The following is a 17,675-nucleotide window of genomic DNA, read 5'->3' on the forward strand; positions in this document are numbered from 1 at the left end:
CAAAGAGCAGTTGTCTCGTTTGGTCGTGGAAATGCCGTAATATTTGCTGGAAATATCTTATTGGATCTTATTTTCTTGTTGACGCGTATTGTTCAGTGTTGCATACATGCTCCTTCTCGATGTGTGGAATAATGAATTTGCCGAGCAGAACGAGCTGGATATATCTCCTGGTCGTTCTGCTGGAGTGTTTCTGGGAAGCGGTGTCTGGGCAGCTCTCTTACTCCGTCTCAGAGGAGGTCAATCTGGGGACTGTTGTGGGAAATATCGCTAAAGATCTGAACATCAATGTCCAGGATATGGAGCCCCGCATGTTTCAGATCGTTGCAGGATCTAAGAGGAAATACTTCGAGGTAAATCTAAAGACTGGTGCCCTGTACGTTAACGAGAGAATAGACAGAGAGGAGCTCTGCGGCGACGAGAACAAATGTTCCCTCAGTGTAGAAGCAGTAATTAATAACCCTTTAAAACTGTACCGGATTGAAATCGTAATCTTAGATGTAAATGATAATTCACCATCATTTTTAAGCAAGTCACAGGTAATTAACATTACAGAGATTACTGCGGTAGGGGTGAAATTTCTGCTAAAACGGGCTCACGATGCAGACGTGGGTAAAAATACTATTAACAGCTACAAGCTTAGCCAAAATGAACACTTCTCTCTCGCTACACACAAAGGAGATAGTTTATCAGTTGAATTACTGCTTCAGAAAGTTTTAGACAGAGAAAAACAGTCTGTAATCCAACTCATACTGACTGCTATTGATGGGGGAACTCCTGCTAAATCAGGCAGTATGACTATAATAGTGAATGTGTTGGACATTAATGATAATACTCCTGTATTCAGTCAAACTCTCTACAAAGCCAGTGTGTATGAGAATTCAGAGACTGGTACATCGATAATAACCCTGAATGCTACTGACTTAGATGCAGGCCAAAATGGGAAAATATCATATTCACTTATAGAAATAGACCAGGGGAAACAAAGTGATCTCTTTGCTATAGACCAAACAACAGGGACTGTAACAAATAAGAAGAATATAGACTTTGAAGAAAACATTGCTTTTGAGATTAGAGTACAAGCAAGTGACGGAGCTTCCTCACCGATGACCTCACATGCAAAATTACTGATTGAAGTTGTAGACGTCAACGACAATGCCCCTGAAATGTCAGTGACTTCTCTGTTAAACACCGTGAAGGAGGATGCAGCCATAGGCATCGCCATTGCACTTGTTTCAGTATGTGATAAAGACGGAGGTAAAAATGGGATGGTGAACTGTCAAATGTCCAATAATGTTCCTTTTAAATTAGAGTCAAATTACAAGAATTACTATTCGTTGGTGGTGGACGGTCCTCTTGACAGAGAGAGTGCGTCTCAATACAACATCAGTATCACTGCTACTGATGAGGGCAGCCCACCTCTCTCAAGCACGAGCGTTATTAATGTGCACGTGTCAGATGTGAATGATAATAAACCTCTATTTACAGAAAACATAATAAATGTATATGTGAAAGAAAACAGTCTGGTAGGAGCAGTAATAACAACCGTTTCAGCTATTGATAAAGACAACAATCAAAATGGTCAGGTGAGTTACTCCATTTCAAAAAGTAACAGTAACTCGTTGCCTCTCTCTACGATGGTGAACATCAACTCAGAGACTGGAGATATAGTCAGCCTGCAGTCTTTTAACTATGAGGAGTTAAACACGTTTCAGTTTAAAGTGCAGGCCACAGACTCTGGTGTTCCTCCTCTCAGCAGCAACGTGACTGTGAACGTTTTAATTCTGGATGAAAATGACAATAATCCAACAGTCCTCGCGCCCTATTCTGAGCATGGCTCCGTTAACAGTGAGAGCATCCCCTATCCTGCTGAGGCGGGATACTTTGTGGCAAAGATCAGGGCTGTAGACGCAGACTCTGGATACAATGCGCTGCTTTCGTATCACCTCTCTGAGCCCAAAGGAAACAACCTCTTCCGGATCGGAACCAGCAGCGGAGAAATCAGGACTAAGAGGAGAATGAGTGACAATGACCTGAAAACTCACCCCTTGGTGGTGTTGGTTTCTGATAACGGAGAACCCTCCCTGTCAGCTACTGTGTCTATTGATGTGGTGGTGGTTGAAAGCACAGCTGACATCCAGACTCAGTTCAGACATGTGCCCACAAAGGAGGAGAGCTTCTCTGATTTGAACCTGTATCTGCTGATCGCCATTGTGTCGGTGTCAGTGATCTTTCTGCTGAGCCTCATCAGTTTAATAGCTGTCAAATGCCACAGGGCAGACGGCAGTTTCAGCAGGTACAGCGCCCCAATGATCACCACCCACCCTGACGGGAGCTGGTCTTATTCTAAATCTACTCAGCAGTACGACGTGTGTTTCAGCTCAGACACAATGAAGAGTGACGTAGTGGTTTTCCCCGGCCCGTTTCCGCCTGTAGATGGTGAACTGATCAGTATTAACGGAGGAGACACTTTCACCAGAACTCAGACTTTACCCAACACAGACAAGGTAAGAAATGAAATACATAAAATCGTTGCTGTGTTCTTTTTATAGAGAAAATGGCTGCAATATGACGTGGTTTTAAGTCACTTTAGAGACGTGTCTGCTAACGGTCATGGGTGGCATTCCACGGACTCTCCTTTTCATGTAAGAGGGAATGTTTATCAAGAACAGCAATGATGGTTATTCAGTTTGTAGCTTGATATTCATTTGTTGGTGTTTTTGACATTCCTGTAAAGTTCGGTTGTTGATTTGAAATCAGTGTGTTGGTGGCTATCCGTGGTGCTGAACTACATGTGTTGTTGCAGTTAGACTTGCCTTCAATTCCAATAAAATAATGGAAAATCTTCACGTTGTAATGCAGAGTTTTAAAAAATATATTTGCGAATATGTTTTTTGTAACAACTCTTGAACAATATGTCATATGGCAAATTGTTTCTCCAATATAACCGTTCATGTAATATTTGCAGTTAATTGCAATTACGTTTTTTTTTAAAAAGCAATTGCATTTCTGTATTTACATAAACCATTGAGAGTGCTATAAGGATTTGCTCAAAACTTAAGTTACTATAAAAACAGACTGTATTAAAAAAAACTTAATTCATACAATATACATGTCAGTAATCAGTGTGGTAAACGCTGAAGTTTAATATTTGAGTCTCTGTTTTTTTGCAGCCTCTTTACGAACATGAGAATATTCACACATTTGCAATTTGTTTTATGTTTGATTTGAGGTGTAGTTTTAAAATCGGTCCACAGGGGGACACTGTAGACCGTCACATCTTGACGGTCTCTACGTGGCTCGGGGCTCCTCCCAGATTCAGCGGATGATCCATCTCTGGGCTTTGTTACAAAGAGAGGTCCGACGACAAAGAGCAGTTGTCTCGTTTGGTCGTGGAAATGCCGTAATATTTGCTGGAAATATCTCATTGGATCTTATTTTCTTGTTGACGCGTATTGTTCAGATTTGCCTACATGCTCCTTCTCGATGTATGGAATAATGAATTTGCCGAGCAGAACGAGCTGGATATATCTCCTGGTCGTGCTGCTGGAGTGTTTCTGGGAAGCGGTGTCTGGGCAGCTCTCTTACTCCGTCTCAGAGGAGGTCAATCTGGGGACTGTTGTGGGAAATATCGCTAAAGATCTGAACATCAATGTGCAGGATTTGGAGCCCCGCATGTTTCAGATCGTTGCAGGATCTAAGAGGAAATACTTCGAGGTAAATCTAAAGACTGGTGCCCTGTACGTTAACGAGAGAATAGACAGAGAGGAGCTCTGCGGCGACGAGAACAAATGTTCCCTCAGTGTAGAAGCAGTAATTAATAACCCATTAAAACTGTACCGGATTGAAATCATAATCTTAGATGTAAATGATAATTCACCGTCATTTATAAGCAAGTCACAGGTAATTAACATTACAGAGAGTACAGCAGCGGGGGTGAAATTTCCTCTGCATCAAGCTCACGATCCAGACGTCGGTAAACAAACCGTAAATAGCTACAAGCTTAGCCAGAACGAACATTTCTCTCTCGCTACACATAAAGGAGATAGTGTCACTCCCGAATTATTACTTCAGAAAGTTTTAGACAGAGAAAAACAGTCTGTAATCCAACTCATACTGACTGCTATTGATGGGGGAACTCCTGCAAAATCAGGCAGTATGACTATAATAGTGAATGTGTTGGACACTAATGATAATACTCCTGTATTCAGTCAAACCCTGTACAAAGCCAGTGTGTATGAGAACACTAAAATTGGAACATATATAATAACCCTAAATGCTTCTGACTTAGATGCAGGCCCAAACGGACACGTTTTATATTCATTCAGTGAAGTGGGCAGAGGAAAACAAAGTAATTTATTTTCAATTGATGAAAAAACCGGGACTGTAACAAATAAAAAGAATATAGACTTTGAAGAAAATAATGCTTTTGAGATTAGAGTACAAGCCATTGATGGAGCATCTTCCCCTCTCACCTCAAACACCAAATTACTGATTGAAGTTTTAGACGTCAACGACAATGCCCCTGAAATGTCAGTGACTTCTCTGTTAAACACCGTGAATGAGGATGCAGCCATAGGCACCGCCATTGCACTCGTTTCAGTATTTGATAAAGACGGAGGTAAAAATGGGATAGTGAACTGTAAAATGTCCAATAATGTTCCTTTTAAATTAGAGTCAAATTACAATAATTACTATTCGTTGGTGGTGGACGGTCCTCTTGACAGAGAGAGTGCGTCTCAATACAACATCAGTATCACTGCTACTGATGAGGGCAGCCCACCTCTCTCCAGCACGAGCGTTATTAATGTGCACGTGTCAGATGTGAATGATAATAAACCTCTATTTACAGAAAACATAATTAATGTATATGTGAAAGAAAACAGTCCAGTAGGAGAAGTAATAAAAACCGTTTCAGCTATTGATGCAGACAACAATCAAAATGGTCAGGTGAGCTACTCCATTTCAAAAAGTAACAGCAACTCGTTGCCTCTCTCTACGATGGTGAACATCAACTCAGAGACTGGAGATATAGTCAGCCTGCAGTCTTTTAACTATGAGGAGTTAAACACGTTTCAGTTTAAAGTCCAGGCCACAGACTCTGGTGTTCCTCCTCTCAGCAGCAACGTGACTGTGAACGTTTTAATTCTGGATGAAAATGACAATAATCCAACAGTCCTCGCGCCCTATTCTGAGCATGGCTCCGTTAACAGTGAGAGCATCCCCTATTCTGCTGAGGCGGGATACTTTGTGGCAAAGATCAGGGCTGTAGACGCAGACTCTGGATACAATGCGCTGCTTTCGTATCACCTCTCTGAGCCCAAAGGAAACAACCTCTTCCGGATTGGAACCAGTAGCGGAGAAATCAGGACTAAGAGGAGAATGAGTGACAATGACCTGAAAACTCACCCCTTGGTGGTGTTGGTTTCTGATAACGGAGAGCCCTCCCTGTCAGCTACTGTGTCTATTGATGTGGTGGTGGTTGAGAGCACAGACATCCAGACTCAGTTCAGACATGTGCCCATACAGGAGGAGAGCTTCTCTGATTTGAACCTGTATCTGCTGATCGCCATTGTGTCGGTGTCAGTGATCTTTCTGCTGAGCCTCATCAGTTTAATAGCTGTCAAATGCCACAGGACAGACGGCAGTTTCAGCAGGTACAGCGCCCCAATGATCACCACCCACCCTGACGGGAGCTGGTCTTACTCTAAATCTACTCAGCAGTACGACGTGTGTTTCAGCTCAGACACAATGAAGAGTGACGTAGTGGTTTTCCCCGGACCGTTTCCGCCTGTAGATGGTGAACTGATCAGTATTAACGGAGGAGACACTTTTACCAGAACTCAGACTTTACCCAACAATGACAAGGTAAGAAACAAAATCCATTAAATCGTTGCTGTCCGTGTTCTTTTTGAAGAGAAAATGGCTGCGATATGACGTGGTTTTCAGTCATTTTAGAGACGTGTTGCTAACGGTCATGGGCGGCATTTTCACGGACTCTCCTTTTCATTTAAGAGGGAATGTTTATCAAGAACAGCAATGATGGTTATTCAGTTTGTAGCTTGATATTAATTTGTAGATAGTTTTTACATTGCTGTAAAGTTTGTTTGTTTATTTGCAATCTCTGTTTTAGTCGCTATCCGTAGTGCTCAACTACATGTGTTGTTGCAGTTGAACTTTCGTTCAATTCTAAGAAAATAATGCAAAATCTCCTTGTTGTAATGCGGAGTTTTTAAAAAATATATTTACAAATATATTTTGCAACCATTTTTGATCAAAATGTAATATGGCAAATTGTTCCTCCAAATATAACTGTTCATGTAATATTTGCAGTCAATTAAAATTCAGTTTTTAACAAAAAAAGTATGTTGCATTCCTGTATTGACTTAAACCATTATCAAATTGACACTGCTATAAGAATTTACTTAAAACTTCAATTCATATTAAAAAACAGACCGTTGAAAAAAAAAACACTTCATTCATACAATATACATGTCGGTTATCAGTGTGGTAAACGCTGTAGTTTAATATTTGAGTCTCTATTTGTTTGCAATTTCTTGAAAAACAAAGAGAATGTTCACACATTTACTATTTGTTTTATGTTTGATTTGAAGTGTAGTTCTAAAATCGATCCACAGGGGGACACTGTAGACCGTCACATCTTGACGGTCTCTACTTGGCTCGGGGCTCCTCCCAGATTCAGCGGATGATCCATCTCTGGGCTTTGTTACAAAGAGAGGTCGGACGACAAAGAGCGGTTGTCTTGTTTGGTCGTGGAAATGCCGTCATATTTATTGGAAATATCTTCTTGGATCTTATTTTCTTTTTGACGCGTATTGTTCAGTGTTGCCTACATGCTTCTTCTCGATGTATGGAATAATGAATTTACCGAGCAGAACGAGCTGGATAAATCTCCTGGTCGTGCTGCTGGTGTGTTTCTGGGAAGCGGTGTCTGGGCAGCTGTCTTACTCCGTTTCAGAGGAGGTCGATCTGGGGACTGTTGTGGGAAATATCGCTAAAGATCTGAACATCAATGTCCAGGATTTGGAGCCCCGCATGTTTCAAATCGTTGCAGGATCTAAGAGGAAATACTTCGAGGTAAATCTAAAGACTGGTGCCCTGTACGTTAACGAGAGAATAGACAGGGAGGAGCTCTGCGGCGACGAGAACAAATGTTCCCTCAGTGTAGAAGCAGTCGTTAATAACCCTTTAAAACTTTACCGGATTGAAATCACAATCTTAGATGTAAATGATAATTCACCGTCATTTATAAGCAGGTCACAGGAAATTAACATTACAGAGATTACTGCAGTAGGGGCCCAATTTCCATTTCATCCAGCTGACGACGCAGACGTTGGTAGAAATACTGTAAACAGCTACAAGCTTAGCCAAAATGAACACTTCTCTCTTGCTACTCATAAAGGAGATAGTGTCACTCCCGAATTATTACTTCAGAAAGTCTTAGACAGAGAAAAACAGTCTGTAATCCAACTCATACTGACTGCTATTGATGGAGGAACTCCTGCTAAATCAGGCAGTATGACTATAATAGTGAATGTGTTGGACACTAATGATAATCCTCCTGTATTCAGTCAAACTCTCTACAAAGCCAGTGTGTATGAAAATTCAAAGGTAGGCACATCAATAATAACACTAAATGCTACTGACTTAGATGCTGGACAAAATGGTAAAGTGTTATATTCATTCAGCAAAGCAGGCAGAGGAAAACAAAGTGATTTGTTTTCCATTGATGAAAAAACGGGGACTGTAACAAATATAAAGAATATAGACTTTGAAGAGAATAATGCTTTTGAGATAAGAGTACAAGCCATTGATGGAGCATCTTCTCCTCTCACCTCAAACACCAAATTACTGATTGAAGTTTTAGACGTCAATGACAATGCCCCTGAAATGTCAGTGACTTCTCTGTTAAACACCGTGAAGGAGGATGCAGCCATAGGCACCGCCATTGCACTCGTTTCAGTATTTGATAAAGACGGAGGTAAAAATGGGATAGTGAACTGTAAAATGTCCAATAATGTTCCTTTTAAATTAGAGTCAAATTACAAGAATTACTATTCGTTGGTGGTGGACGGCCCTCTTGACAGAGAGAGTGCGTCTCAATACAACATCAGCATCACTGCTACTGATGAGGGCAGCCCACCTCTCTCCAGCACGAGCGTTATTAATGTGCACGTGTCAGATGTGAATGATAATAAACCTATATTTACAGAAAACATAATCAATGTATATGTGAAAGAAAACAGTCCAGTAGGAGCAGTAATAAAAACCGTTACAGCTATTGATGCAGACAACAATCAAAATGGTCAGGTGAGCTACTCCATTTTACAAAGTAACAGTAACTCGTTGCCTCTCTCTATGATGGTGAACATAAACTCAGAGACTGGAGATATAGTCAGCCTGCAGTCTTTTAACTATGAGGAGTTAAACACGTTTCAGTTTAAAGTCCAGGCCACAGACTCTGGTGTTCCTCCTCTCAGCAGCAACGTGACTGTGAACGTTTTAATTCTGGATGAAAATGACAATAATCCAACAATCCTCGCGCCCTATTCTGAGCACGGCTCCGTTAACAGTGAGAGCATCCCCTATTCTGCTGAGGCGGGATACTTTGTGGCAAAGATCAGGGCTGTAGACGCAGACTCTGGATATAATGCGCTGCTTTCTTATCACCTCTCTGAGCCCAAAGGAAACAACCTCTTCCGGATCGGAACCAGTAGCGGAGAAATCAGGACTAAGAGGAGAATGAGTGACAATGACATGAAAACTCACCCCTTGGTGGTGTTGGTTTCTGATAACGGAGAACCCTCCCTGTCAGCTACTGTCTCTATTGATGTGGTGGTAGTTGAAAGCACAGCTGACATCCAGACTCAGTTCAGACATGTGCCCATACAGGAGGAGAGCTTCTCTGATTTGAACCTCTATCTGCTGATCGCCATTGTGTCGGTGTCAGTGATCTTTCTGCTGAGCCTCATCAGTTTAATAGCTGTCAAATGCCACAGGACAGACGGCAGTTTCAGCAGGTACAGCGCCCCAATGATCACCACCCACCCTGACGGGAGCTGGTCTTACTCTAAATCTACTCAGCAGTACGACGTGTGTTTCAGCTCAGACACAATGAAGAGTGACGTAGTGGTTTTCCCCGGACCGTTTCCGCCTGTAGATGGTGAACTGATCAGTATTAACGGAGGAGACACTTTTACCAGAACTCAGACTTTACCCAACAATGACAAGGTAAGAAATGAAATCCATTAAATCGTTGCTGTAGGGGAGAGCGGGGTAATGTGAGACATTTTTTACATTTGCTCTCCTGTAGGCGAGCTAAAATTATATATCAGTAACATTTACACATTTCCCATTAATTCAGGATGTTTCCTAGCACTGGAAATGATCAGAATGTCTTCAGGACAAAGGGCAGTGAAAATATGATTGTTTTTTAAAAAGTGGTCTTGTGTCTCACTTTACCCCAGCTAAGGGGTGAACTGAGACAGACTAGAGAAATCAAGGGGGTAAAGTGAACCACTTACCTTTTCCACTTTTAAACTACCAAAACAACACATGTTGTAACAGTTAGAATCCTGACAGATAGATTGACAACCACACATTCCAAAACTAATGTCGGATGCGCAACATAATCATGGGGATTGGTCAATTTAGCACATTTTTTAAACAAGTAACTCCAAACAAAGTCAAATACAACATAATATATTTCAAAGTGCTTTAATAAACATTCAATTAACCATTTAACCAGTTAGATTAGAACACGATATGATATGAACATCAGCCGCATATTTAAACAAGCCCTACTCTACATTCCAGCCCTGAAGGTTACAGGGAAAGGTGAAGAGTTGCTCTCTCCGTGTTGTTCCTCCAGGCCTATTAGGTTGAGGCAGCTTCTTCACCACATCACCTTTAGGAACATGTGCCACATCCTTTTCTTTCATAGCAAACGTGGGTCTCTCCCACTCTCTGTTGTTTCCCTGGATTTTTCTGAGGAATTGGGTTAGTATTTCGTCCCCCTCAACCTTCTCAACCATGCCAACATAACGGATACTTCGGTGTTTTGTGGCAAAGTTGACGAGGACGAAGTCACCCACGGACAGATCTTTGTTTCCGGGGTCACTCCTCTCATCTTCAGAGCTCTCAAAATCATCCTCAAATGGGACAGGGTCATCACTCTCCTCCGAGCTGCTATCTATGATTTTCTTCTTGGGTGCCTTCTTTTTCGGTTTTCCCTTTTCTTTGCTATTTTGCTTTTTCCCTGCCAGTTTCTTTTGTCTCTCTTCATAAGCCTGTTCTATGATTTGCTTCTCTGGAGTATCTGTTAAGATGGCTGTCTTCACACGCTTTCGTTTTGTTTGTCCTCTGGGGGGACATTTTGGAAGTGGTATGATTTCCTGAGGAGACACATATCCAGGTCGTGAGACAGCTGGCGAGGCACATCCATGTGGACCATGCAAAGTGGATGGAATAGCATCAGCGAGTGGAATAGCATCTGCAGCAGGTGGTTCATCTGCAGGGGGTGGATCATCTGCAGGCCGTGGACCATCCGGATCATCTGAAGTGGATGGACCAGTGGATGCAGGCCGCAGCTCAGGGTTTGGCCGGTCTGACACCATGGATGGTGCAAACGCCTCCTCAGGGAAAATATCTCTGTTATATGGGAAGATCCCAGTGGACTTGAAGCCAGAGGTGATATTGCGTGGTGTCACTGCTGACAAAAAGGCCTCGTTCACAAATCCTGCAATCTGATAGATGGAGACTGTTTTGCCAGGGTTAGATCTCATCCACCCATCAAGAGCTCGGCTGTATAGGGTCTTGAACGGGCCATACACCGTCACGTCGAGAGGCTGCAAGCGATGGGATGTGTGGGGTGGGAGGGTGAGCAGAACAATACCATTACTCTTTGCTTTCTCCACTGCCTTGAGTGAGATGTGAGCTCTCAGATTATCCAGGATTAGCAGCATGGGATGGTCAGGAGTGCACTTAGTGTGCTTTATCAAGTGATCGAGGAACTCAGGCCAGGTGTCTTCGTTCATCCATCCTGTTCTGGTGGAGGCACCTTTGGCTCCTGGAGGTGCTCCTATCATGAAGTCGTCCTTAAACCTAACTCTGGGGAAGACAAACATGGGAGGTATGGCATTCCCAGCAGCATTCACTACACACACCACAGTCACCAGTTCTCCTCTCTCAGCTGATGTGATAGAACCAACTTGCTTTTTCCCTTTCTCTGTCACAACCTGAATCAAGTAGAAAGTTTAGAATCAATGGCATGTGCAATCAGTAGGCTACTATTGGTCTAAAGGTACATTTTATTTTGTTGCAGTCCATTCATTTTTTTCTAGTTCACAGGCTCACAACATTACTAATAGCATTAGTTTCAGCATTCTGCCAATAGCTAGCTGGTCATTATCACAAGCCACTCAGTATCAGTCTGCTGCTCTCTAGTAGCTTACCTGCCGTGGCTTTTGTACTGTAAAGACGCCTGTTTCATCCACATTGTAAATCATGTGTGGAGGAAATGTGTGTCTGTTAAGGAAGAGAGGCAAGGGAAGAACCTTATCAGAATCAAAACCAAATCTTACAGGTAAAGCCTCCATAAAACATTTGCAACTAAAGAATTAATTCTGTCACCTGTCCATCACTACAGCCAGATTTGTAAAGAACTCCCCCACTGTAGTCTTATTGAAGGCTGTAGCCCTTCCCAGGGATGTTGCCTCCGGAGTTCGGACAGAGAGATGGCGACGGGCTAGAAAGCTGCCAAACCACTCTACTCCTAAAGAGTGGACAATTCGTTATTATAAGATAAGCTTTGTGGCAAGATCAGTTGGCCTAAGTTGACCTACAGAATCATGTGATCTCTTGCGCACCCTAGCCTACCTGCACATTGTTTCTCCATCCAATTGGCAGGGACAGGGATATGGTTTTTGTCTGCATATTCAAATGCCAGTTCACGGCACTTAACTGGAGCAAGGCCATGGAACTGGTCAGCCAGTTGTTTTAAATGTTGGGCAAGCTCCTCCTCCATCTCATCTGTCAGTATTCTTTTTGCCTCAGCTACTGCACCCCAGGCTACTGATTTAACTCTCCCTTTCTCTATTTTCTTAATGAATCTTTGGAGGGTTGTCTTGTCGATATTTCTTTCCTTTCCTGCTTGTCTTAAGGACTTCTTTCCTTGCATGACCTCTGCAGCTGCACTCTCCATCTCTGTGAGGGGTGTTTGGCCCCAAGCTGTCTTCCTGATGTATCGTCTTGGCATGATGACTTTTCTACAATGTTTATGACATTAAAATTAAAACATACGTATTGTAATATTAGACTAAAATATATATAAGACTAAACTTAACTTGTGCTTCATGTCGGGGTAAAGTGAGTCAGCGTCTCACTTTACCCCACAGCATCTGTCTCACTTTACCCCACAGCCACCATTTTAGAAAAAACAACATCTTTAGGCAATTCAGGCTAATCTTTAACTAGCATCAATCACATGGTTTTATATGTTGGAAGTTCATCAACATGTATGATATAAGTTTTTCAACCTGAATCAATTTGCTTTGATACTACAGTTGATTACGTTCGCAGTAAGAAAATTTACTTTTACATGCAACAAACACATTTTTGTGAAAAAAAATACTTACCACAGAACCAGCACCAACTTCTCCTTCATGACAAGTGGGGGGTGGGAGGGGCTTGAAAACATTATGGTCACATGACCGCAAATTTGTTTCTTTGCCTAGTTACAGCGGGTGTCTCACATTACCCGGTGTCCCACATTACCCCGCTCTCCCCTACGTGTTCTTTTGGAAGAGAAAATGGCTGTGATATGACGTGGTTTTAAGTCATTTTAGAGACGTGTTTGCTAACGGTCATGGGCGGCATTTACACGGACTCTCCTTTTCATTTAAGAGGGAATGTTTATCAAGAACAGCAATGATGGTTATTCAGTTTGGAGCTTGATATTAATGTGTTGATAGTTTTTACATTGCTGTAAAGTTTGTTTGTTTATTTGAAATCAGTGTTTTTGTCGCTATCCGTGATGCTCAACTACATGTGTTGTTGCAGTTGAACTTTCGTTCAATTCTAAAAAATAATGCAAAATCTCCTTGTTGTAATGCGGAGTTTTAAAAAATATATATTTAGGAATATATTGTTGCAACCATTTTTGATCTAAATGTAATATGGCAAATTGTTCCTCCAAATAAAACTGTTCATGTAATATTTGCAGTCAATTAAAATTCAGTTGAAAAAAAAAAAAGTATGTTGCATTTCTGTATTGACTTAAACCATTATCGAATTGAAACTGCTATAAGGATTTACTTAAAACTTCAATTAATATTTAAAAACAGGCCGTTTAAAAAAAAAACATTTCATTCATAAAATACACATGTCAGTTATCAGTGTGGTAAACGCTGTAGTTTAATATTCGAGTCTCTATTTGTTTGCAATCTCTTGACGAACATTGAGAATTTTCACACATTTACAATTAGTTTCATGTTTGATTTGAGGTGTAGTTTTAAAATCGGTCCACAGGGGGACACTGTAGACCGTCACATCTTGACGGTCTCTATGTGGCTCGGGGCTCCTCCCAGATTCAGCGGATGATCCATCTCTGGGCTTTGTTACAAAGAGAGGTCGGACGACAAAGAGCAGTTGTCTTGTTTGGTCGTGGAAATGCCGTAATATTTGTTGGAAATATCTTCTTGGAAATTATTTTCTTGTTGACACTTATTGTTCAGATTTGCCTACATGTTCCTTCTCGATGTATGGAATAATGAATTTGCCGAGCAGAACGAGCTGGATATATCTCCTGATCGTGCTGCTGGAGTGTTTCTGGGAAGCGGTGTCTGGGCAGCTGTCTTACTCCGTCTCAGAGGAGGTCAATCTGGGGACTGTTGTGGGAAATATCGCTAAAGATCTGAACATCAATGTCCAGGATATGGAGCCCCGCATGTTTCAGATCGTTGCAGGATCTAAGAGGAAATACTTCGAGGTAAATCTAAAGACTGGTGCCCTGTACGTTAACGAGAGAATAGATAGAGAGGAGCTCTGCGGCGACGAGAACAAATGTTCCCTCAGTGTAGAAGCAGTAATTAATAACCCTTTAAAACTGTACCGGATTGAAATCATAATCTTAGATGTGAATGATAATTCACCGTCATTTCTAAACCCGTCGCAAATAATTAACATTAGTGAGAACACAGCAGCAGGAGCTAAATTTCTGCTAAAACGGGCCCACGATGCAGACGTGAGTAAAAATACTATAAACGGCTACAAGCTTAGCCAAAATGAACACTTCTCTCTTGCTACACAAAAAGGAGACAGTTTTTCAGTTGAATTACTGCTTCAGAAAGTTTTAGACAGAGAAAAACAGTCTATAATCAAACTCATACTGACTGCTATTGACGGGGGAACTCCTGCTAAATCAGGAAGTATGACTATAATAGTGAATGTGTTGGACAGTAATGATAATCCTCCTGTATTCAGTCAAACTCTGTACAAAGCCAGTGTGTATGAGAATTCAGATGTAGGCACATCGATAATAACCCTGAATGCTACTGACTTAGATGCTGGACAAAACGGGAAAATATCATATTCACTTATAGAAATAGACCAGGGGAAACAAAGTGATCTCTTTGCTATAGATCAAACGACCGGGACTGTAACAAATATAAAGAATATTGACTTTGAAGAGAATAATGCTTTTGAGATTAGAGTGCAAGCAAGTGACGGAGCTTCCTCACCGATGACCTCACATGCGAAATTATTAATTGAAGTTTTAGACGTCAATGACAATGCCCCTGAAATGTCAGTGACTTCTCTGTTAAACACCGTGAAAGAGGATGCAGCCATAGGCACCGCCATTGCACTTGTTTCAGTATTCGATAAAGACGGAGGTAAAAATGGATAGTGAACTGTAAAATTTCCAATAATGTTCCTTTTAAATTAGAGTCAAATTACAAGAATTACTATTCGTTGGTGGTGGACGGTCCTCTTGACAGAGAGAGTGCGTCTCAATACAACATCAGCATCACTGCTACTGATGAGGGCAGCCCACCTCTCTCCAGCACGAGCGTTATTAATGTGCACGTCTCGGATGTGAATGATAATAAACCTCTATTCACAGAAAACATAATCAATGTATATGTGAAAGAAAACAGTGCAGTAGGAGCAGTAATAAAAACTGTGTCAGCTATTGATGCAGACAACAATCAAAATGGTCAGGTGAGCTACTCAATTTTACAAAGTAACAGTAACTCGTTGCCTCTCTCTACGATGGTGAACATAAACTCAGAGACTGGAGATATAGTCAGCCTGCAGTCTTTTAACTATGAGGAGTTAAACACTTTTCAGTTTAAAGTGCAGGCCACAGACTCTGGTGTTCCCCCTCTCAGCAGCAACGTGACTGTGAACGTTTTAATTCTGGATGAAAATGACAATAATCCAACAGTCCTCGCGCCCTATTCTGAGCACGGCTCCGTGAACAGTGAGAGCATCCCCTATTCTGCTGAGGCGGGATACTTTGTGGCAAAGATCAGGGCTGTAGACGCAGACTCTGGATACAATGCGCTGCTTTCGTATCACCTCTCTGAGCCCAAAGGAAACAACCTCTTCCGGATCGGAACCAGTAGCGGGGAAATCAGGACTAAGAGGAGAATGAGTGACAATGACCTGAAAACTCACCCCTTGGTGGTGTTGGTTTCTGATAACGGAGAACCCTCCCTGTCAGCTACTGTCTCTATTGATGTGGTGGTGGTTGAAAGCACAGCTGACATCCAGACTCAGTTCAGACATGTGCCCATACAGGAGGAGAGCTTCTCTGATTTGAACCTGTATCTGCTGATCGCCATTGTGTCGGTGTCAGTGATCTTTCTGCTGAGCCTCATCAGTTTAATAGCTGTCAAATGCCACAGGACAGACGGCAGTTTCAGCCGGTACAGCGCCCCAATGATCACCACCCACCCTGACGGGAGCTGGTCTTACTCTAAGTCTACTCAGCAGTACGACGTGTGTTTCAGCTCAGACACAATGAAGAGTGACGTAGTGGTTTTCCCCGGCCCGTTTCCGCCTGTAGATGGTGAACTGATCAGTATTAACGGAGGGGACACTTTTACCAGAACTCAGACTTTACCCAACACAGACAAGGTAAGAAACTAAATACATGAAATCGTTGCTGTACGTGTTCTTTTTGAAGAAAAAATGGCTGCGATATAACGTGCTTTTAACCAAGTCAGTTGAGAGACGTTTGCGGTCATGGCATGTACATGGACTCCCCTTTTTATTTAAAGGTAACATGTCATGCTTTTCTGGTTATTACCCGTCCCCTTGTGTGTTATGTAGCTTTGTTAACACAGAAAATACCTGTCTATGCTGCCTCAGAATGCCTTGTTGGGGATTTCTCTTTGTCCATTGTTTACTTCTTGGGTATAGTGAAGTATTTCGGGTATAGTGACGTAACGTAACGTGCTCGGAGCCGTTACGTTAGGATCAATCTGCGGACTTCCTCACACACACACTCGGCGGGACGTTGCGAGGCTCGCTTTTGCGAGGAGCGGGACACTGTCAGCAGGCTCACTGGTGTGTGGTCACTGAGACAGCGAGACACAGCGGAACTCAGCCCGGAAACACACACACAAACTCCCAGCCAGGCTGTGGTTGTGTGTGTGTTTCGGGCTATAGGTCTCGCTGTCTCGCAGACGGCCACTGGGCTCACAGGGGGGGGGGGGGGGGGGGGGGGCAGGAGCTCCAACAAGCCATTTAGGACAGAGAGTGAATGCAAATACTATACAGAGATGCTGTATGAGAAACCAATGTGAGTTTGGAAAATTGCACAATATACATTTATTTTAGTATACTTCAACAATGGAATTATGAGCTGTAGAAATGGCCATGACATGGGACCTTTAAGACGGCATTTATATCAAGAACAGCAATGATGGTTATTCAGTTTGTATTTTGATATTCATTTGTTGATGATTTGTACATTGCTGTAAAGTTTGATTGTTGATTTGCAATCTGTGTGTTAGTCGCTATCCGTGGTGCTGAACTACATGTGTTGTTGCAGTTAAACTTGCCTTGAATTCTCAGAAAATAATGCAAAATCTTCTTGCTGTAATGCAGAGTTTTAAAAAATATATTTACGAATATATTTTGCAACAACTCTTGAACAATATGTCATATTGCAAAGTGTTTGTCCAATATAACCATCCATGTAATATTTGCAGTCAATTGCAATTCAGTTTTACAAAGTAATTGCATTTCTGTTTTTACCTAAACCATTATGTCAGAAAATGCTGTACGTATTTGCTTAAAACTTCAGTTAATATTTAAAACAGGCTCTATTCAAAAAAACTATTAATTCATACAATATATACATGTCAGTATTCAGTGGGGTAAACGTTGTAGTTTAATATTTGAGTCTCAATTTATTTGCTATCTCTTGACAAACATTGAGAATGTTCACATATTTATATTTTGCTTTTTGTTTGATTTGAGGTGTAGTTCTAAAATCGGTCCACAGGGGGACACTGTAGACCGTCACATCTTAACGGTCTCTACGTGGCTCGGGGCTCCTCCCAGATTCAGCGGATGATCCATCTCTGGGCTTTGTTACAAAGAGAGGTCGGACGACAAAGAGCGGTTGTCTTGTTTGGTCGTGGAAT

General features: G+C 41.9%; 5 protein-coding genes and 1 pseudogene across 18 annotated transcripts in view; 5 read left to right on the forward strand and 1 right to left on the reverse strand.

Moving 5' to 3' along the window:
- LOC307031494 (protocadherin alpha-C2-like) overlaps window positions 1–17,675 on the forward strand; it is a gene marked incomplete at its 5' end in the record, with an annotated part of 199,614 nt that overhangs the window by 85,740 nt on the left and 96,199 nt on the right. The gene's annotated exons all lie outside the window — the stretch shown is intronic.
- On the forward strand, window positions 41–2,549 carry LOC307034542 (protocadherin alpha-8-like; the record flags this gene model as incomplete). Its single annotated transcript, XM_079673368.1, has 1 exon — window positions 41–2,549. Exon 1 carries the CDS (start codon window positions 120–122, stop codon window positions 2,547–2,549), a length of 2,430 nt encoding a protein of 809 aa, XP_079529494.1. The 5' UTR covers window positions 41–119.
- On the forward strand, window positions 3,176–5,886 carry LOC307034543 (protocadherin alpha-10-like; the record flags this gene model as incomplete). Its single annotated transcript, XM_079673369.1, has 1 exon — window positions 3,176–5,886. The coding sequence occupies exon 1, from the start codon at window positions 3,484–3,486 to the stop codon at window positions 5,884–5,886; it is 2,403 nt and encodes an 800-aa protein (XP_079529495.1). The 5' UTR covers window positions 3,176–3,483.
- LOC307031517 (protocadherin alpha-10-like) lies at window positions 6,631–9,270 on the forward strand (the record flags this gene model as incomplete). The annotated part of the gene is made up of 1 exon (XM_079668704.1): window positions 6,631–9,270. Exon 1 carries the CDS (start codon window positions 6,865–6,867, stop codon window positions 9,268–9,270), a length of 2,406 nt encoding a protein of 801 aa, XP_079524830.1. The 5' UTR covers window positions 6,631–6,864.
- On the reverse strand, window positions 9,770–12,791 carry LOC307031531 (uncharacterized protein). Of its 2 annotated transcripts, XM_079668724.1 has the most exons (5): window positions 12,654–12,791; window positions 11,896–12,284; window positions 11,650–11,791; window positions 11,472–11,544; window positions 9,770–11,127 (listed from the first exon to the last, which is right to left on the reverse strand). In XM_079668724.1, the coding sequence occupies exons 4-5, from the start codon at window positions 11,513–11,515 to the stop codon at window positions 9,819–9,821; spliced, it is 1,353 nt and encodes a 450-aa protein (XP_079524850.1). In that variant the 5' UTR covers window positions 11,516–11,544; window positions 11,650–11,791; window positions 11,896–12,284; window positions 12,654–12,791; the 3' UTR covers window positions 9,770–9,818. The 2 variants fall into 2 exon arrangements, with proteins under 2 accessions (XP_079524850.1, XP_079524849.1); XM_079668723.1 differs by having other exon boundaries at window positions 11,650–12,284.
- LOC307034544 (protocadherin alpha-8-like) lies at window positions 13,548–16,170 on the forward strand (annotated as a pseudogene). Its single transcript has one exon. The product of its transcript is annotated as a protocadherin alpha-8-like (transcript).

Source organism: Notothenia rossii, assembly GCF_949606895.1.
Source record: "Notothenia rossii genome assembly, chromosome: 3".
In the NCBI taxonomy this organism is placed as follows: domain Eukaryota; kingdom Metazoa; phylum Chordata; class Actinopteri; order Perciformes; family Nototheniidae; genus Notothenia; species Notothenia rossii.

Coding starts and splice junctions, on each gene's coding strand:
- LOC307031531 (XM_079668724.1), bottom strand. CDS start 11,515: ATGTGGATGAAACAGGCGTCTTTACAGTACAAAAGCCACGGCAG. Junction 11,128..11,471: donor CAGTACAAAAGCCACGGCAG/GTAAGCTACTAG, acceptor TGTCTTCCCCAG/AGTTAGGTTTAAGGACGACT.